General features: G+C 52.6%; 8 protein-coding genes across 8 annotated transcripts; 5 read left to right on the top strand and 3 right to left on the bottom strand.

Moving 5' to 3' along the window:
• Positions 1–2559: 2559 nt before the first annotated feature.
• On the top strand, positions 2560–2889 carry COL26b_009934 (uncharacterized protein; the record flags this gene model as incomplete). Its single annotated transcript, XM_053182648.1, has 1 exon — positions 2560–2889. The coding sequence occupies one exon, from the start codon at positions 2560–2562 to the stop codon at positions 2887–2889; it is 330 nt and encodes a 109-aa protein (XP_053033456.1).
• A 23-nt stretch (positions 2890–2912) lies between these two features.
• COL26b_009933 (uncharacterized protein) lies at positions 2913–3860 on the top strand (the record flags this gene model as incomplete). Its single annotated transcript, XM_053182647.1, has 1 exon — positions 2913–3860. One exon carries the CDS (start codon positions 2913–2915, stop codon positions 3858–3860), a length of 948 nt encoding a protein of 315 aa, XP_053033455.1.
• Positions 3861–4162: 302 nt separating this feature from the next.
• COL26b_009932 (uncharacterized protein) lies at positions 4163–5084 on the top strand (the record flags this gene model as incomplete). The annotated part of the gene is made up of 3 exons (XM_053182646.1): positions 4163–4233; positions 4277–4442; positions 4503–5084. The coding sequence occupies 3 exons, from the start codon at positions 4163–4165 to the stop codon at positions 5082–5084; spliced, it is 819 nt and encodes a 272-aa protein (XP_053033454.1).
• Positions 5085–5280: 196 nt separating this feature from the next.
• Positions 5281–7175, bottom strand: COL26b_009931 (uncharacterized protein; the record flags this gene model as incomplete). The annotated part of the gene is made up of 2 exons (XM_053182645.1): positions 5281–5320; positions 5353–7175. The coding sequence occupies 2 exons, from the start codon at positions 7173–7175 to the stop codon at positions 5281–5283; spliced, it is 1863 nt and encodes a 620-aa protein (XP_053033453.1).
• A 668-nt stretch (positions 7176–7843) lies between these two features.
• Positions 7844–10310, top strand: RHP54 (DNA repair protein rhp54; the record flags this gene model as incomplete). Its single annotated transcript, XM_053182644.1, has 2 exons — positions 7844–7857; positions 7907–10310. 2 exons carry the CDS (start codon positions 7844–7846, stop codon positions 10308–10310), a joined length of 2418 nt encoding a protein of 805 aa, XP_053033452.1.
• A 317-nt stretch (positions 10311–10627) lies between these two features.
• COL26b_009929 (uncharacterized protein) lies at positions 10628–15190 on the bottom strand (the record flags this gene model as incomplete). Its single annotated transcript, XM_053182643.1, has 3 exons — positions 10628–13765; positions 13819–14995; positions 15057–15190. The coding sequence occupies 3 exons, from the start codon at positions 15188–15190 to the stop codon at positions 10628–10630; spliced, it is 4449 nt and encodes a 1482-aa protein (XP_053033451.1).
• Positions 15191–16059: 869 nt separating this feature from the next.
• Positions 16060–20010, top strand: COL26b_009928 (uncharacterized protein; the record flags this gene model as incomplete). Its single annotated transcript, XM_053182642.1, has 6 exons — positions 16060–16089; positions 16166–16215; positions 16289–16608; positions 16672–18570; positions 18617–19716; positions 19768–20010. 6 exons carry the CDS (start codon positions 16060–16062, stop codon positions 20008–20010), a joined length of 3642 nt encoding a protein of 1213 aa, XP_053033450.1.
• A 416-nt stretch (positions 20011–20426) lies between these two features.
• COL26b_009927 (uncharacterized protein) lies at positions 20427–21319 on the bottom strand (the record flags this gene model as incomplete). The annotated part of the gene is made up of 2 exons (XM_053182641.1): positions 20427–20708; positions 20771–21319. The coding sequence occupies 2 exons, from the start codon at positions 21317–21319 to the stop codon at positions 20427–20429; spliced, it is 831 nt and encodes a 276-aa protein (XP_053033449.1).
• Between the last annotated feature and the right edge of the window lie 3044 nt (positions 21320–24363).

Below are 24363 nucleotides of genomic sequence, written 5' to 3'. Positions count from 1 at the left end.
TATAGTTACGTAAGCACCTTATGTAATTAGCAGTTTAGTAGGTTACGTTTCAGATTATCTTTCCCCTCACTTTTGCCTACTAGAGGATGCAACCTGGAAACAACAACAACAAGAGTCATCACAATACATCACTTCCTTTATTATTCTCTATACGATTAAATGCCTATAATTGCTTAGGATTATTACATTTCATCATAACATAAGCCCATCTATAAGCCTATACTATATAAGCGTATATACCACGCCCCTGAATACGCTTATACCTGTGTTAACATAGAGTATATAAACTTAAAGAAGTACTCTTTAGGGATAGCGTTTTAAGTTTTAAAAATAGTAGCTTTAAAACGTAAGCTAGTAAAACGTTTTAAGTATATCTTATTAATCTAGTATTTTATCTATAACTAGATATATTTAATAAAGTTTAAGTTAGTTAAGTAATTAGATAAACTAGTTAATAAAATAAATAATAGAATAATTCTTTATAATTTAGCTTTTTATAATACTCAAGTTATAATAAAGTATATTATCTTATTAAATTATAAATAAATTAATAAATTACTAAAAGTCTATAAAAACTAGTAATATATAGTAAATATAAGTCTTTAAGTTTATAGTCTCCTATTTCTTATTTTATATAATACTTAAGCTTTTATAGCTACTTATAAAGTAGTTTTACAATATCTAACCTCTTAAGTATATATATACCTTAAAGTAAGTAATAAGATCTTTATAAAGTAGTAAAATAATAAACTTTCTTAATATAATAATACTATTAGCCTAAATATTATTACTAAAAATTTAGTACTTTTAGTTATTAAGAAAACAATAACCTTACTTAAAAATAAAAATAAATTAAACTTATTCAAATTTAGGTAATAAGCTAATTTAAATAGGGTATAAAATATAGTAAGTACTAAAAGAGGTTAACATAAACTTAATAGCTTTTATTAAATATCTAAAAAATATTAATATATAACTTGAGATTTAATCCTAAAAAATACTTTAATTACTTAGATTAGCTACTAAAAACTTATATAAAATATCTTTTTAAAGTATATATAATATAGTATTAGTTATAGCTATTATAATAATACTAAAACTTAAAATTATTATAAATAATATAATAAACTTAGTTAATATATAGTAATACTAATATTATAATTTTATACTTATTTTAGCTAGCAAAATAAAAAAGAGTATAGCACTTAAGCTTCTCTTTATAAGTAGTAAAATAAAACTTCTAGTATTAACTACATGTAATAAGGCCTTATTAGTTAATAATAAAGTTAAAAAGGTCTCTACTAAATAAGAGGTAAAGTCAGAATATTTAGTTTATAGGATTAGAAAACTCTTTATTACTTAAGTTATTAGTAAGAAGAATAATATTATTATATAGGTTTAAAACTTCTAAAATCCTTATTTTACTATAGTTAATATATAAAAAAATAGAAAAGGTTAAAACTAAATACCTACCTATCTATTAAAATAGATAAAGCTTTTATAAAATAGTAATAAAAGTTTTAAAATTATTAATAATCTTAAGTAGCTTTAATACTTATAAAGTAAGCTTTTAGAAATAACTCTTACTCTTAAGGGATTATAAACTAGAGATAAGTAAGAGCTACTACTTAGAGGGGGTATTAATAATATTATTATTACTATAGCTACTATAGTTAGAAATTAATATTAAGGTTATTAATAAAGGTAGAAAAGGAGTTATTAGTAGTTAAAATAGATAAAAAAGAGAATTTAGTAAAAAGAAGGTTTATAGTATAACATAGCACTTATTAAAGTAGAGTATAAGCTATTATAGTAGTTTTTAAAAGTTATTTTTAAGTTTTAAAGCCACTATTATTAAGGCTTTAAAAATAAAGGTTTTTATACTAAAAAAATCAGCAAAAGTAATCTATAAACTGAAAAAAAGTAATTTAAGTAGAAATAAAGATATTTTTAATTAATAAATAGAAAAAATTAACATAGTTTAGATTATAGCAAAAACATAGTAAAAAATAAAGGTATTCATAAAAGTAGTAGTAAGAGCAAAAAGTTACAAATAACAACTTAGGCAGTAAAGTAGACGATTAATTAGGCTATAAGTCTAAAAAACGATTAAAAGTAAGGCTAATTACCTAATTAGGAAAGGCGCAGCGTAGGGTGGGGAGGTAGAGGCAGTATAATCATTCAGGGACTGTATCGTATGTACACGCGGGCACCTACCTCAGCTTAGGTACTGACGGAGATATTAGTGGTGGTCCAATCATTTCACAAAATCAGGCGACGACAGGCATCTCTGTGTTTCCCTCAGGAATCCACTGCCCGTACCTGATGTCGCCAACAACATTGGATACTTTCCGTCCATCCTTCAACTTGCCAATTGCTTGCGCACCTCTCTCGAGCGCAATTGACTTCCACCTCGCATATGACGACACGCCGCCCGGATGGCAGCATGACCGCCGAGTGCCGCATTTTCACGTGCTCGCATCTCTAACAGTGGATCCAGATCTCGGCCGCAAAGCACCCGACCAAAGAACTGGAAACACCACCGCTGCGCCCGCAACAATGCCAGGACATCCTCCGTCTCCGCCTCAACCTCCCCTCCCCGGATCTCGAACCCCGCTCGACCCTCCCTCCCCCGCCTCCGTCTGGGTCGCCGACAATTGGCACTCCGTCATCTTCGGTACCGTCACCTCCCACTTCCTCCACTTCCGCTACCTCAACTCCCACCACAAGCCCGATCCGAACCCCGTCAAGAATGCCCGCTTTTGGGCTGGTCTAGGTGGTGCGTGGATGGTCTCTTACCTCGGCATCATCACCGTCATTGCCATATCTCAGGCCCGCGTCGACCACTTCCGCCACCCTGACAACCGCAACCAGTACCGCCAGACCTGACCAAACACAACTCGCCTGCCACCATGTCCGCCGACTTCTGGGCTGGCTACATCAGCGGTGCCGTCGGCATCATCATCGGCAACCCCCTCGACCTTCTCAAGGTCCGCCTACAAGCACCTCCGACCGCTCCTCCACCGGGGCAGATCCCCGCCGCTGCAGCGACCTCATACATCCGTCACTTCGAGACCCCGGCCTCGCTGGTCACTGGCTCCGCTGCTCCCATCCTCGGCTATGGCGCCCTCAACGCTCTCTTGTTCGTCTCGTACAACCGCACCGAGGCTGCGCTCAATTCCGCTCTCAACGTCAAATCAAGTCTCTGGACAACTTGGATTGCAGGAGCTGTTGGTGGTCTGGCAACATGGGTGGTGAGCACACCTACGGAGCTGATCAAGTGTCGCGCCCAGCTGTCCTCGCCGCCAGCATCCAGCTGGGCCATCACCAAGGACGTCTGGCGTGCTGAAGGGATCAGGGGTCTGTACTTTGGCGGTGTCGTGACTGCGCTGCGGGACAGCATCGGGTACGGCTTCTACTTTTGGTCCTATGAGCTCAGTACGCGCTGGATGGGTGTCGGCACCGCTGATGCGACGGGGGAAACGAATCTGCGTGAGGAGGCCGCCAAGGTACTTCTCTGCGGCGGGCTCGCAGGAATTGTTACGTGGGCGAGTATCTTCCCGCTCGACGTCATCAAGACGCGGGTGCAGACCCAAGCGTTTGAGAAACCAGCGGAAGCCGCCCCGCTACTCCCAGCCCAGGGGTCAGAACCCACGAAGCGCGCCGGCGCGATGCAGGTTGCGCGGGAGGCGTACCGTGAGGGCGGTATGAAGGTATTCTTCAGGGGTCTGACTATCTGTAGCGTCCGGGCCTTCATCGTCAACGCGGTTCAGTGGGCTGTTTACGAGTGGGCCATGTACGAGATGGGCGAGGGCCGGAGACGGCCTGCTGCTACTATTGACGTGGGACAGCCGATGTGAGTAAGATTATTTGACGGCTTTTCGATTTGGAGTGATACGTGTAACGCTCGTCGGAGAGATTCCTTGTATCTACCTTGATGGCTGGGTAGATGTCCCCGTATTGTTGCCGTGCTTACTGCCTGAGGGAAAAGTTGCCGAATACTCTCCGGTGACAAAAATGTCTCGAATGTTGGAGGCAACGGGTTGATATATCAAGGATAGAACGGAGATATAAAAAAAAAGGATCAGGATGCCTTAAATTAAGGACCATATACAATAGACCATTTGTTATATGCCACCTTTCATCATACGCCTTCGCAGTCATGACCACATCAGTCGAGCCCAAGACCACATCTCTCGCGGAGCTCAACCGCGTCTTTTGGGAGTATGCGCTGTGATGCGTGTGATCTATTTTGCCATGACTGACCAGTTCTCAGTGAAAATGCCGACTCGTTTTACGAGCAAGATTGGCTCAAAGTCTTCGCAGAGCAACTCACCCGCTTTCTCCGCACTCAGGCTCCGAATCTGGGTCTCCGACCCCGCGATGCCTCCGACCCGGTCCGCCTCCTGGACTACGCCTGCGCCCACGGAGGAGCATCTTGGGTATGCCATTCTCTGCTGCCGCCATATCCAACGCTGGCTAACACGAGTACGCAAACACAGACACTGGATCCCTTCGTCGACGAGATACTCGGCATCGATGTCGCACCTGCAATCGTGGAGCGCTTCAACAAGAATGCCACACGTCTGGGATACGACTCTTCTCGGGCACATGCCATCGCGGGCGATCTCATGACCGACGCGTCCCTCCCTGGCCCCGCGCCGTTTGATGTTGCAATCATATCCATGGCGCTGCACCACCTCGACGACCCGCCTGCGATGCTGGTTCGTCTTGCGGCTTGCCTGAAACCCGGCGGCGTCCTCATCGCCGTTGAGGGTATTGACGTCGAAGAGAAACCTTTGGACACGGCGGCGCAGGCTAAAGTTGTGCATGGGGCCCACGGGCATATCCACGGCCATGGTCACGGTCACTCTCATGAAGGGCATATGCCCGAGGTACTCAAAACCACGAACCATCAGGCTTTTGACGAAGAAGTCTTTCGGACGTGGTTTGGGGCCGCTGGATGCGAGGGCAAGTTTGTGTACATTGTCAACGACGAGGTTAGCCACATCCCCGAGAAGGCTTCTGGGAAGGCGGGGGGCTTGAACAGGAAGATGGTGATTGCGGCTGCGATGAAGGAGTAGAAAGGAGACCTCCTATACTTTTTCTCATATGATGCTTATGTCCTCCCATGGCGCCACTTCGCTGACGGCCTCCCCATGCATGATGCCATGAAGATAGGCCTCTCCCAGTAACTTACAACGAACAGAATCCGAACCCTGGCCTGCAATCCTACGGAGAGCGAGTGGTGATGGACATCCCGCCACTATCCAGAGCGAATCACCTAGCCTCAAAGATTGACATCCAAGCCCGAGATATCCTGTGTTTGTCGTGAAAGGGCGGCGATCCCACAACGTCTCGAACGCCAGGTTGACGTACGCCTGGCAGTGATGTCTGAAGCCGTCAAAGAGACCCTCTATATCCTCCCGTGTGTCGAGTTCCTTGAGCTTCTGGAGATACCCCTTGATCACCTCCTGGTCCGGTACCGTTCGGCTCACATCCGATTCAGCGAGTCTCTGGATGCTCTCCAGGCGGTTGAGATACTCCGCCAGATCGGCCCCTTTCTTCGTCGCACAGTAAACTTCCCATACTACGTGGTCCGCGATCCAATGGTGGAATGCTTTCTGCAAGCCTGGCGGCGCTGGGTGGCTGAAGGCGTCTCGGTCGAGGATCAGTGTTCGCCAAAATGCCTCGACGCGACACTGATTTGTTGGGCCATAGACCAGGTCACTTTGGAGGAGGAAGTCGGCCCATTGCGAGAAGCTTCCATTCACGGCCAGCTCTGAGTAGACTTCCCCGAGCAAAGAGACTGTCCCGATACAGAATGCCTTCACATGCAGGATACTGTTGTCCAAGATGCGAAAGTCAGCTGGCACAGAGCGACAGGCGTCAAAGTATGCTTCGCCTGGTGGCCACCTCATCCCTAGGAACGCGGAGGGTCCGCTGGCTGCAAAGTCTGGCACCCAGGAGGGAAGGCCGGAGACTTTTTTGGCTGCGTCATCGGGAACGGCGGTCAAGAGTGTGAGGTTGTTGCAGTCCTCCAAGATTAATACGGCTGTCTCTATGAATACGCTGACGGATGTCGAGCAGACGCGGTAATCCGGCTGTATCTCTGTTCGTTCGCGGCCGCTGAGGTCGAGCAGGAGGTTGAGGATGCCCATGAGCCCGAAAACGTGATCCCTGGGGTCGCTTGCCTCGACGCCACAGGTCAAGCGGAGCATGAGAAAGAGGAGCGCACCGGCGCAGTAGGTTTTGCCGCAGCCGTCTTGAGATGAACTTGTGGGACCGCCGACGATGTGATCGAGCGTCATGCCATCCCAGCCGGTCAGGATGCCGTGCCTGCACCGCTGAATGGCGACTATGCCCGACGAGTTGCTGCCGACGTGGCTGCCCTTGACGGTCGGATTATTCTCGTAGAGCATCTCGGATAGCTGTTCGTACAGACGGCTATCGTAGAGGAAGTCCGAGCAGTACGCGACGGTTTCCCAGGGGACTACTTCGTCGCCCCAGAGCACGCAGGCGTCTTTGCTGAGAGCCACTTCTTGGACCACCCAGACGCGGTTGAACCATGTCCTGTCAAAGAAGGCGATGAAGGCGTACCAGACGTCTTCTGACACATCCGCAAGCCCATATCTTCTCCGCGTGGCATCGTCGAATAAGGTGTCTTCGGACGTGTATTCGAAGTCAGCGCGTGTATTGTCTGCCATCGTGTGGACGAGCCGCGAGACCTCGGCAGGGCAGTCGTCTTCCGTAACGGAACCGAGCCAGATGTCGACGCGAGCGGCCAGTTTATAGATGTGGTCCATGATGCCGACCTGGATCCCGCGCTCCGTGGTGTCTGCCTGGTTGATGCAGATTGCGTCGATCCAGTAGAGGCCGTATGCATTGCGCGCTCTGATCCAAACGAGGGCATCGTGGAGGTTTGGCAAGACATCAAAGCTGCGGCCGTTGAGGAGGATTGTCACTGGATGAAGGTCCGGATCTTGAGTTGCGACAGGAGAGCCCCATGTGTATGAGAGGGCGTTGTATGCTGGCAGGTTAGTCAGAGGGTGTTCTTCGAGGAGAAGAGCTAACGGCTGAGTTTTGGAGCCTCCGCAGTCAAGTATTCGGACCAGGCGAAGGCTACCCATGCCAATAGACGTGCTGTATTGGAAACCATCGTGAGAGGCCGACATTGTAGCGTGCATGGGAACTGGAGCGCTCTCTATTGATCTCTATTGATCTCGAAGCATGGCAACTGCAGTTGTATGATTATCTTGGTATATATCAGAACTCTACCAGCGCTCAAAGTCCGAGAATGCACATTAGCTCAACTTCCATGGACGACCTCATGCATCACGAGCTGGGTAGCCACGTATGGCGCTCGAAAAGTGTCAGCTGCATCTCTAGGACAAAGGCTAACGCGACGCCAATCTGGTTCTCACGCATGATAAATCCTTCGGATTTTGGCAAGGATTGTATCATTCCAACTTTTGATGGTTTCGCGTATGAAGATTGAGTAACACGCAAGACGAGTGAGTATCTGGGCTCCAGGACCTGAACAGCAGAGGCAACAGACAATTGAGCAAGCTGCAGTGACATTCCGAGGAGTGCACCGTGCGGCAATGTATCGGTTGGAGTGGGGCCTTTTGGCACTAGTGCGACGGATGCCTGCTCATCTCACGTGACTGCGTGTTTGAGTGGCGACGCGGGTCGAGTCGCGCTTTCTTGAGATCAACAACCAGGACCGGGACTCTTTCTTCCCCTCCATCTTCGTCCGCCACTCCCTGCCTTCTGCAACGACCACTAGGGCATTGAACACTTTGCATCTGCAGACCTGCAAAAGTGCCAATCGAGGCCCAAAATGTATGTTTTATCGTCTGAACTCTTCGTCTGAACGCCAATTGCTAATGGGACCCCTCCATAGGACTGCCGACGTCACCGCCACCCCGGGCGCCAACAAGGAGAATGTCCCTTCTAAGAGATGGCCAACTCCTCAGTCCGTTGACAAGTTGCACAAGCCTTTCAAGTGCCCCGGATCCGCGACGCGAACAGTTTCTACCGATCGCCCCGCGCGAAAGAAGAGAAAGGTTGATTACAAGGGCGCTGATGGAGCCGTCGACGCGGACAAGCCTTGGACCAATGCCGACAGACTCGCCCTAGCCAACCGGGACGCGAACAAGTTCCCAGTATTCCAGGTAAAGGACAAGTCGACGATATTCCGCAAGGCGTTCTCCATACCTCTCATCAACAAGAATTCGGCCGCCTTCAACCCTAATCGACCCCCGCCAACCCTTGGTCTGCGCACAGGAGCTGTCTTTGTCGCGAAGCCTCTTCATGACCCTAGTGGCGAATTCTCAATCGTACTTTACGACCCCACTGTGGATGACAAGCCGAAGGTGCCTGAGAAGAAGGAGGAACAGAAGGAGCCGGAGCCCGAGAAGATTGACGCGCCTCTCGTACACAAGAGCTTGTCGGAGATTCTTGGAATCAAGAAGAAGGTGGAGGGAGAGCACCCCAGGGTTCCTGTCGTGATTGACCCAAGGCTAGCCAAGGTACTCAGACCGCATCAAGTCGAGGGTGTCAAGTTTATGTACAGATGCGTCACTGGCATGATCGAGGAGAAGGCGAACGGATGCATCATGGCCGACGAGATGGGTCTCGGCAAGACACTTCAATGCATTACACTCCTGTGGACTCTGCTCAAGCAGTCTCCCGATGCTGGCAAGTCTACCATTCAGAAGGCTATTGTCGCATGCCCGTCCAGTTTGGTCCGCAATTGGGCGAATGAGTTGGTCAAGTGGTTGGGTGCTGATGCCATCACACCCTTTGCAATCGACGGCAAGGCATCGAAGGAGGAATTGACGCGGCAGCTGCGCCAGTGGGCCATTGCCAGCGGCCGATCCGTTACACGACCAGTAATCATCGTCTCCTACGAGACGCTTCGTCTCAATGTCGAGGAGTTGAAGCACACCAAAATCGGCCTGATGCTTTGCGACGAAGGCCACAGACTCAAGAACGGAGACAGCCAGACATTTAGCGCACTCAACAACCTGAATGTCACGCGGCGAGTCATCTTGTCCGGAACCCCTATTCAGAACGATTTGTCTGAGTATTTTGCTCTCATCAGCTTTGCCAATCCCGATTTGCTTGGAAGTCGTCTGGAATTCCGCAAGCGGTTTGAGCTGCCAATTTTGCGTGGACGAGATGCCGACGCCAGCGAGGCTGACAGGAAGAAGGGAGACGAATGTTTGTCCGAGCTGCTGGGTATCGTCAACAAATTCATCATTCGCCGAACCAACGACATTCTCTCCAAGTATCTCCCCGTAAAGTACGAGCACGTGGTGTTCTGTAATCTTGCGCCCTTCCAGCTCGACCTCTACAACTACTTCATCACCAGTCCGAACATCCAGGCCCTTCTTCGTGGAAAGGGCAGTCAGCCGCTCAAGGCTATTAACATTCTCAAGAAGCTTTGCAATCACCCAGATCTGCTTAACCTTGGAGACGATCTGCCTGGGTCAGAGAATTGCTACCCTGAAGACTACGTTCCCAAAGAAGCGCGTGGCCGTGATAGGGATATCAAGCCTTGGTACTCGGGCAAGATGCAGGTGCTTGATCGCATGCTAGCTCGTATCCGCCAAGACACGAACGACAAGATTGTGCTCATTAGCAACTACACCTCCACTCTCGACTTGTTCGAGAAGCTGTGCCGTTCAAGGGCTTATGGATGTCTCCGTCTTGACGGTACCATGAACGTCAATAAGCGCCAGAAGCTCGTCGACAAGTTCAACAACCCAGAGGGCGAGGAATTTGTCTTCCTTCTCAGTTCCAAGGCTGGTGGCTGCGGTCTCAACCTTATCGGCGCCAACCGCCTGGTCCTCTTCGACCCTGACTGGAACCCTGCAGCAGACCAGCAAGCTCTGGCTCGTGTGTGGCGTGACGGTCAGAAAAAGGACTGTTTCGTGTATCGCTTCATTGCCACGGGTACTATCGAGGAGAAGATTTTCCAGCGTCAATCCCACAAGCAGTCGTTGTCCTCTTGCGTCGTCGACTCCGCCGAGGACGTCGAGCGCCACTTCTCCCTGGACAGTCTGCGCGAACTGTTCCAGTATCGACCCGGTACCAATTCAGACACCCACGACACCTTCAAGTGTAAGCGGTGCAAGCCTGATGGCAGGCAGTATATCAAATCGCCTGCCATGCTGTACGGCGACACGAGCACATGGAACCATTTCGTCAACGAGGGGCTCAAGCCTATCCAAGATTTGCTGTTGAGACAAGAGTGTGGTGAGCCAGAAGTGTCAGCGGTGTTCCAGTACATCTCGCATTAGACGGTGTTTTTTGCATGATTATGATTAGAACGATCTGGGTTCGGATCGTTAGATGTGCCCGGAGTCAATGTTTTTTGGGACGGCGATGGTGTTTTGGGCGCGTGCTCTGGAACTTTGCTTTGGAACGCTGGCGATCATGGCGAGCCGGGTTCAAATAGATCATTTGCTTCATGTTGTAACAACTACTTCACGACACTCAAGAGTCACTTGTTGAAACCGATCGAGCTTCAATCTATGCAATGTAGGTTCGTGTTGTTGCTTCTAATGCTGTGTGTGTATGCTCTGCAATGCGAAAAACGAAAGCCAACTTCCTCCATCTATAGCTCATCTATCACATGCGTCTTCTCGGACGGCGGCTCCTCCCAGTTTCGGCTCTTGGTGTTCTTCTCCTCTACCGTCTTGTCGCTCTCGACCTTGGTATCCTCCTTCTTGGGCGCCTCGGCTGGCAGACCCTTGCGCTTGCGGTCCAACGCCGCAATCTCATCATCGTACACAGTCCACTCGGGAACCTGGCGACGAGCGCGGTCGAGCTTGGGCTCTTTGGTCTGCGGGTTGTTGCACAAGTCAATCGTCTTGGCCTCGCGCTGGGACTCGTCGGAGCACCACGTCTCACACCACAGCCACTCCTGCGGCAGGCTGTGGATGGGGATCTGGAACTGCATATGGTTCGGCAGGTCCTGGTCCAGGTTTGCGAGGGAGTTGGGGTCGGCGCTGAGGGAGTGGTATGTCTGGCGCAGGCGGTCTCCGGCGGCGAGCTCGCGGAAGCGGCGGAGGTCGACGACGTAGAGGGCGGAGATGTGGTACGGTTGGCCACGGAGGTAGTTAGCCCAGTAGCCCTGCTTCCAGAAGCGGAAGCCTTCCATCTCGGTGCGGGAGTCGCACATGGGTGTGAAGCCGTAGGGTTTGCCTTCGAGGTCGTGGTTGACGAGGTTGATCATGTCGGTGCGGACGATTTGGTCTGCGTCGACGAAGATAACCTTGTCGAGGGAGAGGGGGAAGAGCACGTCGAGGAAGAGGATCTTGTAGCCCCAGATCTCGCGCTGCTTTTCCTTTTGTTGGCGGAGCCAGTGAGGCCATTTGAATGTTACCATCTCGTACTTGAAGCCATACTCTTCAGCCAGGTGGGGAATGAAATCTTTGAAGGAGGGAGAGAGGAATTGCTCAATGAACCAGAACTTGACTGTGTGCTTGGTGTTCTTCATCACGGAGACCATCATGATGTTGAGCATGCGCTCATAAAGGTGACCGCTTGCGACGGAGAAGATGTTAATCTCCGCGTGCTCCTCGTCTGAGATAGACTTGGTCTTCTTGCCCAGGATGCCTCCTGCAAACTTCAGACCGCGACCGACAAGGCTGTTGTCTTCCTCCACAAAGAGGACGTCCGACTCCTCGTGGCCTGGCTTGCGAGACAAGCGAGGGTAGAGCGTGGTTCCCTGGAAATCCATGAGGACTACCTCGGTGCCCTCGTCACCGGGGACGGGGTTCCATCCCTTCGCGCCAATGCTGTCAATGGTGTAGATTTCGGAGCTTCTACCCTGCTTGAGCTGGATATTGTAAAAGCCCGGGTTGGCTTTGAACTGGAAATAACCCAAGTTGGCCATGGCGATCGTGTCTGCGAAGTGAGGCTCCTTCTCGGTGCCAAGTACGAGCTGGGCACCGCGAGGAGGTTGGGTAGCTTTGCCCTCGCGCGAGTGACCCTCGATAAGAATGCTCTCAAGCTCGTAGGAGGCGTGGACGTTGGCCTTGATGGAGCTGAGCTTGATGTTGTCAGGGTCGTGAACCGAGACCTTGGGGGCGACGAGCCAAGATGGAGGCACGTCCATGCCAGCATTCAGCAAGGCTTCGGAAGGAAGACCCTTGAAGGAGGCTTCGAGGGCGCGCACCTTACCGGTCTCGTCAAAAGTCGGCTCGGAGTCGAGGACATAGCGGAAGAATCTCTTGACGGGAAGTTCGTCGATCTTATCCTTCGGGTTGAGGAAAAGCTTCAGATAGACTCCCTGAAGCTCGGAAAGGACCTTCAGGATGGGGGCCCATCTCTGGGCTTGCTCGCTGGCAGGGTTCAGAAGACCGACCAGATGGATGCTCGAGGTCTCCGGGTTACCGATCTCGATGGCGGTGTATGTCGAGTTCCAGGTGTCGTAGGCACTGACACGAACAGATGGCGCAGTTTCGAAGATGTCCTCAGGCAAGTCAGACATGCTAGAGAGGGCGGTAACAGAGGTGATCTTAGCAGCCGCTAGAGGTCCCGCAATCTTGTCGGTCAAGCCGAGTTCATCAACAGCAGAGTACACGGGAAGAATGCGAGCCTTTTGTTCGAACTCGAGCAGGTATTGGAAGTCATCAGCCTCAAAAGGCTCCTCGGCGGCGAAGGGACCAACGACGCGGCCGTTGAGAATGAGCAGGTTTGACCCAGGCTTAATGGCAGCAAAAGAGTGGAAATCATTGAGGGCTGCAGCATAGATCGCATCAGAGTCGCTGTCAGCTGCCTCAGAGATCGTCTTGATATCGGCAATAGTCTCAGCTTCAGCAAGCTTGTCGCTGCTCTTCAATGCTTTGTTGACAGAAGAGGCCGAGGCAGGGTTCTTCGGGTTGTGGACTACATCCAGGCGAACTCCGGGGTTGTTGCGACGGAACGCTAAGGCAGAAAGGAGAAGATCAGCTCCAGCGTCAGTTGTGAGGTCAGCAACAACAGTCAACACTGCCCAGTTCTCCTTTGTGGAGTCAGCGTAGGCTTCAATGACTGGAACCTTGCTGAACAAGTCATCATGGTCGGTGTAGATCTTGTTGACATCCAAGATCTTCAGGGACTTGTCGTTTTCCGGGTAGATGTATGTGTTGCGTCGCTTCAGTGCCTTCTCAATGAAGAAGTCAGGAATCCACATCTCTTCGTCAACCATACCCATGTAGACAGCCCTTTGGATGGTCTGCAAGTCGTTGGCAGCCTTGACGCTCATGGCTTGGAGCCAGTTGCCTTCACGCGGCACAGGTACACCGTCAATAAAGACCGGTGGAATTGGGGTGTTAGCGTTCAATCTCTTGGCCCATTGCTGCGCAAGCTTGATCACCTGCTGGGCACCCTCTGATTGCAGAACATCCTCGAACGCAACAGCGGTAGCCTCGGGCAGAAGTTCCCGGTCCTTGATGGCCTTCTCAAAGCAGGCTGCATCCGCCTTGTCTGTCTTGGAGTCTTGCAAAGCAGCATCCAAGTAGTCAACAAAGGCTTCCATGCCATAGCTGTCAAGGAGATAGTAGAGAATCTTGGCAACACCGACAGACTCCTCTGTGGGAGTCAGAGGAACCAGACCGAACCGCAGGGGAAGCTTGCGCTTTACGAAGGTGTTGAGCTGGGATACCACACTGAGATCTTCGATCTTGGAGAAATCGACAGGAACGATGAGATTGAAGATGTCTCGGCGGATAGGAGGAAGCTGGCCGGGGTAGACGCGCTGGAGGAGCTAGAAGCAGGTTAGAGAGTTGCAACCCCCGTAGAAATTGGCCCTTTACTCACCGACATCAATTCCGTAGGGTAGTTCGCGTATTGCTCATCCTTCTCCAGGTCGTTGAGGAAGATTATAACCTTCCCCTCTTCAATGTCATCTGTCCAGTCAAAACGCGGGGGCTCATCGTCAGCCTTGGACTCGGCGACCTTGGGATGACCAAGGAGCGCAACAGCCTGTCCTCCCGAGAAGCCCAGATCCCGAACGCCATCAATAAGCTTGCGCTCGCGGCGAAGGATATCGACCAAGGTGAAGGCCTCGATTTGGCGCTCGATGAGCTGGACTCCGTTGATCCAAAGCACATTCATACCGCTTGGCACCAGCTGTTGGCGGTTAAGTTGGTGCTCGGCCAGGAACTTCTCCGATACATTGTGAGCGGCGATTGAGGTGGAGAACTTGGGGAAGTCCTGAGTGAGCTTGAGGAGAGCCTCGAATGGGTTCTGGTTCTGCATTACGAACGAAGCCGCCTTGAGACCTAGCTGTTCCAGCTCCGACTTTGGGAGAGGCTTGAGATCCGTCACCTCTTCTGCAGCATCCAGAACCTCCTCGGAGGTGATCTTTTTCTGAGCATCGTCACCGCCATGAGCTTCGCGATCGTCGATGACAATGTAGTCGGTTCTTTTCAACGCTAGCTCGACTCCGTAACCATTCACAGGAAGCGCCTCCTCGTAGCTGCCGGCGGGCTTCGTGTAACGCAGGCGGTACTCTACTTCGCCATTGCGAGCCTTTTGCGCCAGGGCACTGTGAAATGCACCAAAGCCAGGTGACGTGGGGTCTGCGTAGAGAACGGCTTCGCTTCCTGAACCCAAAGTCCGGTCGAAGGGCAAAGCTTTCGCTTCAGTCAACTTGGTGTCCTTGGGGGCGTCCAAGGCCGGTGTGCAATATTGCTTTCCTCCCAACTCGGCCCACACCTCACACCCATCCTGAGTATCAGACTCGAGCTTTGGCTCGACAGCGGTCCGGTAGTATTGATAGTGAGCCTCGACTCGTGGAGCAGCCGTTCTCAGAGACAAAGCCAGCTTGAAGGTGGAGAGAGCGTCGGGAGTGGTGATGTGTCCATCGTCGCGGAGGACCTGGAGGAACTTGTCGTAAACATCCTTGTCCGTCTTGGAGTCGGCGAAATGTCCGCTAGCAACGCGGTCGAGCAGAGGAAAGTAAGATGTTGCGTTTTCACCTGCAGCAGTCTCTCTGGAAATTTAAGGTCAGTCCTGCAGCTCCACAGACTCTGGGTCCCGGGCAAGCGACTTACAGCAGCTCGAGAAGGTAGGGACCGGACGGGAAGGCCGCTTTCATGTCCACAGTGACGGAGGGTACGGCTGCAACATTGGAGGCTGCCAACAGCGTCAGGGCAATGCCCATTGGCAGCTGGTACGGGCGCACCATTGTGTGGGAGGAATTGCGACGGCCTGCGCGGGCTGTCCTCCGGGAAGGTGGGTGCTTTTCGGTTGGTGGTTGCCAGAAGGTGTCTGTGGTCCTGGCAGAAAATAAGTAAGGTGGTTTGAGGCTGCTTGTGATTTTCCCAAAAAGGCAACGGCGCCTGATTATTGTTTACGGTCTCTGGCGCATGGCTGTTGCGAGAATGCTTGGAGGGGTTTTGGAAATCCGTCCGCTAGGCCCAAGACAAGATCGGTAGAGAGACTGGACTTGGCCTGTCGAGGTGAGGTACACTACAGTGTGCAGGCAGGCAGGTGGTGTAAGTGAACACATTGACAAAAGAGCTCTCCAGAAGCGGACTAGCGTCGCTCTGGCCAGGGGTCGTAGGTCCACGCCAAAATGCGGCAGAAAACCAGCCTACTGGAGGGGCAGCAGCTGGGACGCCGCCTTACATAAGCCACCTCGACGCTCGACAGGGGGAAGCCACAGTGTCCAGTCCGGGCGGTGAGCTCTTGCGGAAGACGGCGGAACTCTGATGCGGCAGCACAGCTTACTGACAAGCGCGCCATTGGGACCCACTCCAAGCCCACACTTTACAGATGGCCACGAAGCGGAATTGTTAGTTACTAGGGGCTCCGAGACGAGGAAGTGGCCTTTACGTATCTTGCCTACATCCTCCCAGTGCGTATCCAACCACTTCTCACCGCGCCTCAACTCTCCGTGACCCGTGAATGTCACTGTCACTCTCCTCTCCATCTCCAGCTTGTACCTGATTACTGGTCGCTAAGCTGGCCTGCACCTGTTCTTTTCTTCCTTGAGGTGCCGCTTGTTTGCTTCTTTCTGCTTGCTAGAAGCTCCGGCTTCACCTCCCCGCCAAAATGCAGGCCTCCTCGGGCATGTTGACCAAGGTATGTCTGCCCACGGCGCATTGGCATCCACTCGAGATCCCTTGAGGATATACTCGATGGCTCACAATCAATTCAGTTCGAGTCCAAGTCTTCGCGCGCCAAGGGCATTGCCTTCCACCCGAAAAGGTGAGCCTTCCATCTCCCAGCTGCCCAACCAAGCCCGCGAGACGCCGCCCCCTTGCTGACGTGTAGCTTCCAGACCATGGATCCTCGTCGCCCTTCACTCCTCCACAATCCAGCTTTGGGACTACCGCATGGGAACATTGATCGACCGATTCGAAGAACACGATGGCCCGGTTCGAGGAATTGACTTCCACAAGACGCAGCCCCTCTTCGTCTCTGGAGGCGACGACTACAAGATCAAGGTGTGGTCATACCAGACCCGTCGCTGCCTGTTTACCCTGAACGGCCATCTCGACTACGTCCGAACCGTCTTCTTCCATCACGAGCTGCCATGGATTCTGTCGGCTTCAGACGATCAGACAATTAGGATATGGAACTGGCAAAATCGCTCTCTGAGTGCGCAAAACCCCTGGGATCTCTTGGTTGCTAAAGGAAGCATTGACTGACTATGACTTGCAGTCTGCACAATGACAGGACACAACCACTACGCCATGTGCGCCCAGTTCCATCCGAAGGAAGACCTCGTTGTTTCCGCCTCCCTCGACCAGTCTGTCCGTGTCTGGGATATTTCCGGCCTGCGCAAGAAGCACTCCGCCCCGACATCCATGACCTTCGAAGATCAGGTCGCGCGGGCGAACCAGAACCAAACCGATATGTTTGGCAACACCGATGCCGTTGTCAAGTTCGTCCTAGAGGGTCACGATCGCGGTGTTAACTGGGTTGCTTTCCACCCCACCATGCCTCTCATCGTCTCTGCTGGCGACGACCGCCTCGTCAAGCTGTGGCGCATGAGCGAGACCAAGGCCTGGGAGGTCGACACTTGCCGAGGCCACTTCCAGAACGCCTCCGGTTGTCTGTTTCATCCCCACCAAGACCTGATCTTGTCCGTCGGCGAAGACAAGACGATTCGTGTGTGGGACCTCAACAAGCGCACCGCCGTACAGTCTTTCAAGCGCGAGAACGACCGATTCTGGGTCATCGCTGCCCACCCCGAGATCAACCTGTTCGCTGCCGGACATGACAACGGTGTCATGGTCTTCAAGCTCGAGAGAGAGAGACCCGCGTCGGCGGTTTACCAGAACAATCTCTTCTACATCACCAAGGAGAAGCACGTCAGGTCATACGACTTCCAGAAGACCATCGAGAGCCCGACTCTGTTGTCGCTCAAGAAGCTTGGCAGCCCCTGGAGTCCTCCTCGCACACTTTCCTACAATCCTGCGGAGCGCTCCGTTCTGGTCACCTCTCCCTCCGACAGCGGATCCTACGAGCTGATCAACCTGCCCCGTGATGGATCTGGTGCCATCGAGCCTACCGAATCGAAGCGCGGCCAGGGCAACTCTGCCATTTTCGTTGCGCGCAACCGCTTCGCCGTCCTGAACACCGCCAGCCAGACGATCGATATCAAGGACCTGTCCAACAACACCACCCGATCATTCAAGCCCCCGGTTGGAACCAGCGATATCTACTTTGGTGGTACCGGAAACCTTCTCATCATCACGCCGACCGCTGTTCACCTGTATGATATCCAGCAGAAGAAGAGCGTTGCTGAGCTGGCTGTGAATGGTGTCAAGTATGTCGTTTGGTCCAACGATGGTCTCTATGCTGCTCTCTTGAGCAAGCACAACGTCACCATTGTCACCAAGACTCTGGAACAGGTCAGCACCCTGCACGAGACCATCCGTATCAAGAGCGCAACCTGGGATGACGCCGGTGTCCTTCTGTACTCGACTTTGAACCACATCAAGTACACTCTCTTGAACGGCGACAACGGCATCGTCCGCACGCTTGATCAGACTGTTTACTTGGTCCGTGTGAAGGGTCGCAATGTGTACTGCCTCGATAGAGCCGCGAAGCCCAAGGTTCTGCACGTTGACCCCACCGAGTATCGCTTCAAGCTTGCTCTTGTTAAGAGGAACTACGAGGAGATGCTTCACATCATCCAGACCTCCAGCTTGGTTGGCCAGTCCATCATCTCCTACCTCCAGAAGAAGGGTTACCCCGAGATTGCTCTGCAGTTTGTTCAAGACCCTACTACGCGATTCGAGCTTGCCATTGAATGCGGGAATCTTGAAGTTGCTGTTGAGATGGCTAAAGAGCTTGATCGCCCCAAGCTCTGGCAGCGATTGGGCTCCGAGGCCCTGTCCCACGGCAACCACCAGATCGTCGAGATGGCTTATCAGAAGCTGAAGCAGTTCGACAAGCTGTCGTTCCTGTACCTATCCACTGGTGACCACTCCAAGCTTGCCAGGATGGCCAAGATTGCGGAGCATCGCGGCGACTTCACCGCTCGCTTCCAGAATGCTCTCTATCTCGGCGAGGTTGAGGACAGAATCCAAATGTTCAAGGAGATCGATCTTTGTAAGTTGCCCTCAACGCATTGGACTTCTAAAGCTAACCACCTCAGACCCCTTGGCGTACATGACTGCAAAGTCGCACGGCTTAGATGAGGAATGTCAAGCTATTCTCGAGGCTACGGGTCTCACCGAGGACCAGCTGGAGACTCCAACCATTGGAGAGGCCCTGACTCCACCAAAGCCCGTTGTCCCAACCTTCAAGGCCAACTGGCCTACAAAGGCTACATCAGTTTCTGTTTTCGAGAAGGCGCTTCTCGGCCAGGTCGAGGGTCTCTCGCTTGAAGATGAGCCCGCTGCTGCCAACGGTTTCGATGACGCAATTGACGATGATGCCGCCAAGAAGAACGGCAACCTGATTGACGCCGAGGATGACGAGGATGCGGCTGGCTGGGACATGGGTGATGACATTGTACCCGAAGTTGAAAGCGACTTCGTCAACGTTGACAGTGCAGAGGCCGGTGGCGCTGGAAGCAGCGAAGCTGATCTCTGGGCTCGCAACTCACCCTTGGCTGTGGACCATGTTGCCGGTGGCTCTTTCGAGTCAGCTATGCAGCTACTCAACCGACAAGTGGGTGCTGTCAACTTTGCGCCATTGAAGCCGCGGTTCCTCGAAGTCTACCAGGCATCAAGAACATATCTGCCGGCCTCGGCAGGTCTGCCCCCGTTGGTCAACTACGTTCGCCGCACGATTGAGGAAACGGATCCTAGAAAGGTCTTGCCCATTGTGCCCCGCGATCTCGAATTCCTGGCCACCAACGATCTTCAGCAGGGTTACAACTCTATGAAGACAAACAGGCTCGAGGATGGCTTGCTCCTTTTCAAGGGCATCCTCCATGCCATCCTTATTAACGCCGTATCCAGCGAGACCGAAGTTGCGGAGGCGAAGAAGCTCATCACATCGGCTAGCGAGTATGCTGTGGCCATGGAAATCGAGCTTAGCCGTCGTCAACTCGGCACCAGCCCCGACCAGCTCAAGCGCAGCCTGGAGCTGTCTGCTTACTTCACCATCCCCAAGATCGAGGTTCCTCACCGCCAACTCGCTCTGCACAACGCCATGCAGCTGGCGATTAGGAACAAGAACTACAACTCGGCTTTGAGCTTCGCTAACCGCATCATTGCCAACGGTGGCTCTAGCAAGCTGACCGAAAACGTAAGTCTTCCTCTGCTTCAATCAACGCTTACTCAACTAACAATCATACAGGCCAAGAAGGCGAAGGCCCAGTGCGAGCGTAACCCGTCGGATGCGATCGAGATTGAGTTTGATCAGTTTGCCGAGTTCGAGGTTTGCGCAGCCAGTCACACGCCTATTTACAGCGGTACGTCTTACGAGGAGTGTGCCTTTGACGGCTCCAAGTACCACACGAAGTACAAGGGAACCGTCTGCAAGGTGTGCGAGGTATGCGAAGTTGGTAAGCATGGCAGTGGCCTGAAGCTCTTCGCATAAGGGGTTAGATAGTATAATGGGGTTCCACCAGCAGTGAAAAGCTGCCGGAGACGCAATGTTCTCGGCCTTAAGGGGGTGGTGGTCTTGGGAAAAGTTACTGTAGACAGGGCCGAAGGTCTGAATGAAGTCCCAGACTTTTGATTGTTAGCAATAGTTTGCGGGAGACGAATATATGTCATCACTTGTTCATCTTGCTTGTCAGCGTCTGTTTTCATCATGCTGCCGTATGAATGGCCACGAGAAACGCAATTAGTGATGTTTCTCTGTGGACCGATGCAGGGGTTCACCCTTTGTTTCAGCATGCAATTGTCATAACGCCAGAGCTTGGATCCCGATGTCCATGCCCCTATCTCATGGTCTATCGCGTGATATTAGTGGTACAGTAAAAGCAATCGCCCCTCGTCTCTACCGCCCGTCTACACAATGGTCTCGAGTTCCCTGGCGTAACCCAACGTGTTCTCTATCACCATCTGGCTCATCTCCTTGTCGTGGGTGCCGTCCTCGGCGGCGGTGGCCTCAGCCGTGTCGGGGAACCGGATCTGGCCGTCCTTGAGGATCCAGCCGCGCTGCTGGGCGAAGGAGATGACATCGCCCTCGGAGTCGAGGAAGAGAAGAGACTTTGCGGAGCTGATGGGCAGGCTGGGGTAGGCGCGCTCGCTGCTTGAGGCGATTTCGGAGCGGATTTGGAAGGTGAGAATCTGGGTGAACTGTTAGCTATCGGGCGGGGTCGTTATAGAAAGGGACGCTAGTCAAGGCATACCTCTGAGAAGACGGCGTACTCCTCGCTTGGCACGTCGCGGCTCTTGAGGGCGTTCCAGACGCGGTCGTAGCTTCCCTCCATCAACCATCTCTCGAGACGGATGGGGTATCCGAGGTACCTGTCACCCTCAACGGCGCTGCTGTCGCCGCCGCCCTCGCGGTTGGCCAGGCTCTCGAGCTCTGAGTGGAACTCGGCGTAGCGACCTTGGGTGAGGAGAAGGAGGAGGTAGAGGCCGGTGACCTTGTTCTGCTCGGGAGGGTTGGGCTGGAGGAGGTTTGAGGGCAGCTCGTAGAAAGGCTGGAGCTGCTGGACGTAGCGGGTGAAGGCGTCGGGGTTCTTTGCGCGGATGGAGGCGAGGGCGCCGAGCTCGTACGTCTCGCGGGCTAGGGCGAGGAGGTCGGAGGAAGATTTGGCGGAGGGGGTCAGGGCGTTAAGCTGGAGGAGTTGGAGCTTTGCCTTTGAGAGAAGGGCGGAAGATTCGGCGAAGGGGAGGGAGGAGCCCTTTTGGCGGAGGGTGGTGATGATCTGTTGGAGGTTGCGGTCGGCCATTTTGGCGGGGTGTTCTTTGGGGGCGAGGGATGCTTGCTCTGTTCCAGAGAGGATTTTGTCCCCGGTTGGCTGGGGATTTCGATTTGAATGGAGAGATGTCGTCGGGAGTTGGAGACTGGCTGGCTGGCAATTGCGGGTGGAGGTGGTGGGAGATGCGGTTGTTGTGATGGTGATGATGTGTGTTCAGATGCACTCGGATTGGATTGCTGGGGTGTCTGGCTCAGCAGGCTGAGAGAGGCTGACGAAAGGTGCCGTCAAGCTGGAAGGTGCCGTGCTGGGGTCTGGCCAGAAGGCACTAGCCCTTTTGAGAATAGACTGAGGGAAGCTTGCCTGCTGAGGCCGGGACCTGAAGGGGTTCACGTGCCGCGGAATTTCAAGGCTCCGATATCCGTCATTGTGGGACCTGGTCGGGTCTGGCAGTGTACCTTAGGTCCCGTCGGGTCCAGGCCCTCGCTCGGTGCGCCAGGTAGAGCTCGGGAGCTTCCGCAGGCTTACGATGAGCTCTTGCGAAGAGACACTGGGCTCACTTCCTGGGTCATTGAAGGTGCACGTTGCGAATCGCAGCTGGATCCAGCCGTTCTTCTATCGCGATATCCTATTGGTGCTCGACTTGGTTTTGCATCACTCTCCTCAGTCTCTAATCCAGCCAGCGCATGAAAGCCGATGCAATCTACCCGAGCTATGTAAGGACAGTTCACTGTCATTGCCCCGTGACCAGCTTCAAGCGCAGTCGCTCGCTTTAGTCTTACGGGTTCAACAATACCGGCGGGCGATCGCTGTGAGAGCTACTCAGCCTTACGATTTGAGATCTCCACCACATACTGTCTGCATGCCTAATGAGAGGGTTTGTGGATGCACGCGGGAGAGAACCCAAGAGATTTCGCAGCAAGATTCGGCAACGGCTGGCGCGGAGGTCTCAGCTTCCGACTGTCAACTTTTGGGTGCTGACAGTGGAATGTCGGGCAGCATTTGCTTGCGGTGGTGGCCACTGACGAACCAGCGACAGGGCACTGCCCAGCAGAGGGAGGACCCGGGCTGGAAAGATGGGATGGGCTGGATTGGATGATGGCTGTGACGTCGTGACGTGGGGTTCAGGAGGACTAGGATGTTTGACGGAATGTTGTAGAAGAATTGCTTGCATGTTCATGCGGCTGGTTGGATTGCTACGTAGATAAACCCACGCATGAGATGGTTTATATCAAGCATAACATGAGAGCTCAACCGTTCGGAAAGGCCCCAAATAATGCAGGTACTGGGCAGCTGTGGTAGGCTCCCGCATTTGGGACCCCCCTGATTGTGATCCGTGGTCTCCCTGCGCGGATGGAATTGGGATCCTCTACAAAGTGCAGGGCCTGTTGAGGATTGGCAAAAGAAGAGAGATTTACGAGGCAGGCGCGATTCCGATTGCGATCATTCGGCCCCCAAGGGCAGGGTGATTGGTTTGCGGAATTGAATGTCACCTCGAGCAGAAAAAGATTCTTGATGTTTCTAAGTTTGGAAACAAGGGCTCTCGACCGTTGTGGCTGAGCAGAGGGCGACGACGTCTGAAAGGACGAGAGCCTAGGATTGGGGGGCTTTGCTTGCGAAGTACCTGGCTTGTACCTTTGCAGGACTGCATGCTGCAGCTGAGTCGTTGTATCCATCTTTGAAAGTGATGAAGAATGAGGAAACATGCGACCTATGGCGCCGAGCTACGCCTCGTCGCAGTGATCCGTACCTGGTAAGATATGAAGGGATGGAAATTGGATGGAATGAGACGATGAGCGTTGAATCGAGGGGGTCTTCCTTTCCCTCCCGCTCCTTAGACAGAATACCTAAGCACCTAAGGTCTAACTAAGGTCAGGTAGGTAGGTAGGCAACGTGAGCCTCTGCAAGCTGTATTACCTTACGGGCAAGGAGAAGCCTTCAACCAAGGCACTTTAGTAGCGTCTGAGATGTCGCGTGGCAATGCTGTGGAATCCAAAGAACTAAGGTTGGCATTGCACAAACAACCGGTATCGCATGACCTGCGCCAGCATCGCCAGGTAGGCGCTGTAGACAGCTTTTTGCATCCGCGTGGCTGGTTCGGTCGACTGCCCTGACTGCTGATGCTGATGCTGGTGCTGGTGCTGGTGCTGGCGCTGGTGTTGGTGGCACCTGCCTGTGCTCACCAAAGGACAGGAAGGTGCGGACTGACAAGCAAGCTGCAAAAGAACGCAAAACCATACCTACCTCTCTTCTCATACCTCATTCAAGGAGGCCTTCAGCTTTCGGTCGTTCTCGTTTTCGCATCGACCTCTCCTACGCTCATCATCTTCTGCCATCTCTCAAACTTCTCCCCAAGCCACAGTCAACAAACCATCCGCCGGCGGATCTGCCAATTACCACGCCGAGTTCCTCCCATCTCTTCAACGATACTTCGATACCTACCTTATTTCAGCTGCCGGCAGCCCCTGTCCTCGCATTCGAAAAAGCCAAATAACGAGAGATGAAAAGGTTGTTCAAATCCAAAATACCATACGCGCCGCATGGCAAGGGAAATGCGCCGGCTTCCGGTCGAGATCCACAGAACAACGGCACCAAAAACACCTCGAGCGGTGGAACTCCCGCTGCACCTGGTCCGCATTCCATCTCCGGCCCGCGAATTGAGGTCTACCCACCTGTACCTGCACTCCTGCCTACACCTGGTAAGTGAAGAACGGAACTTGCCCTCTGCTTCAGCTGGTCTAGCCCTCGCTTTGGAGGCCTTGGGCCATCTAATTTCATCTCGGCCGAGGGTGCCCCCTTTAGGATGCTTTGCTGTTTGCTGCTCTCCTCTCTGGTCTTCTCCCTCGGGTCCCCGGACACCTCCCGCCGACCATCATCAACCGCCCCGGAGGTATCGCTCACGGCCTGTGGCAAGCGAAATACGCACAGTCAAACAGTCTGCCTGCACCGTCTTATGCACAGGGGCCCGTTTAACTGGACATGCTGGGCGCCATGTGCACATGCCAAATCCCCCCAAAAGGGTCATGGGTGCTGTGGTCTGCAATGGCACGCTATCACTGGCACTGTCTGACCTGGGC

Source organism: Colletotrichum chrysophilum (assembly GCF_026319265.1).
Source record: "Colletotrichum chrysophilum strain AFK26 chromosome Unknown scaffold_100, whole genome shotgun sequence".
In the NCBI taxonomy this organism is placed as follows: Eukaryota; Fungi; Ascomycota; class Sordariomycetes; order Glomerellales; family Glomerellaceae; genus Colletotrichum; species Colletotrichum chrysophilum.
This window is presented reverse-complemented; position numbering and strand designations above follow the sequence as displayed.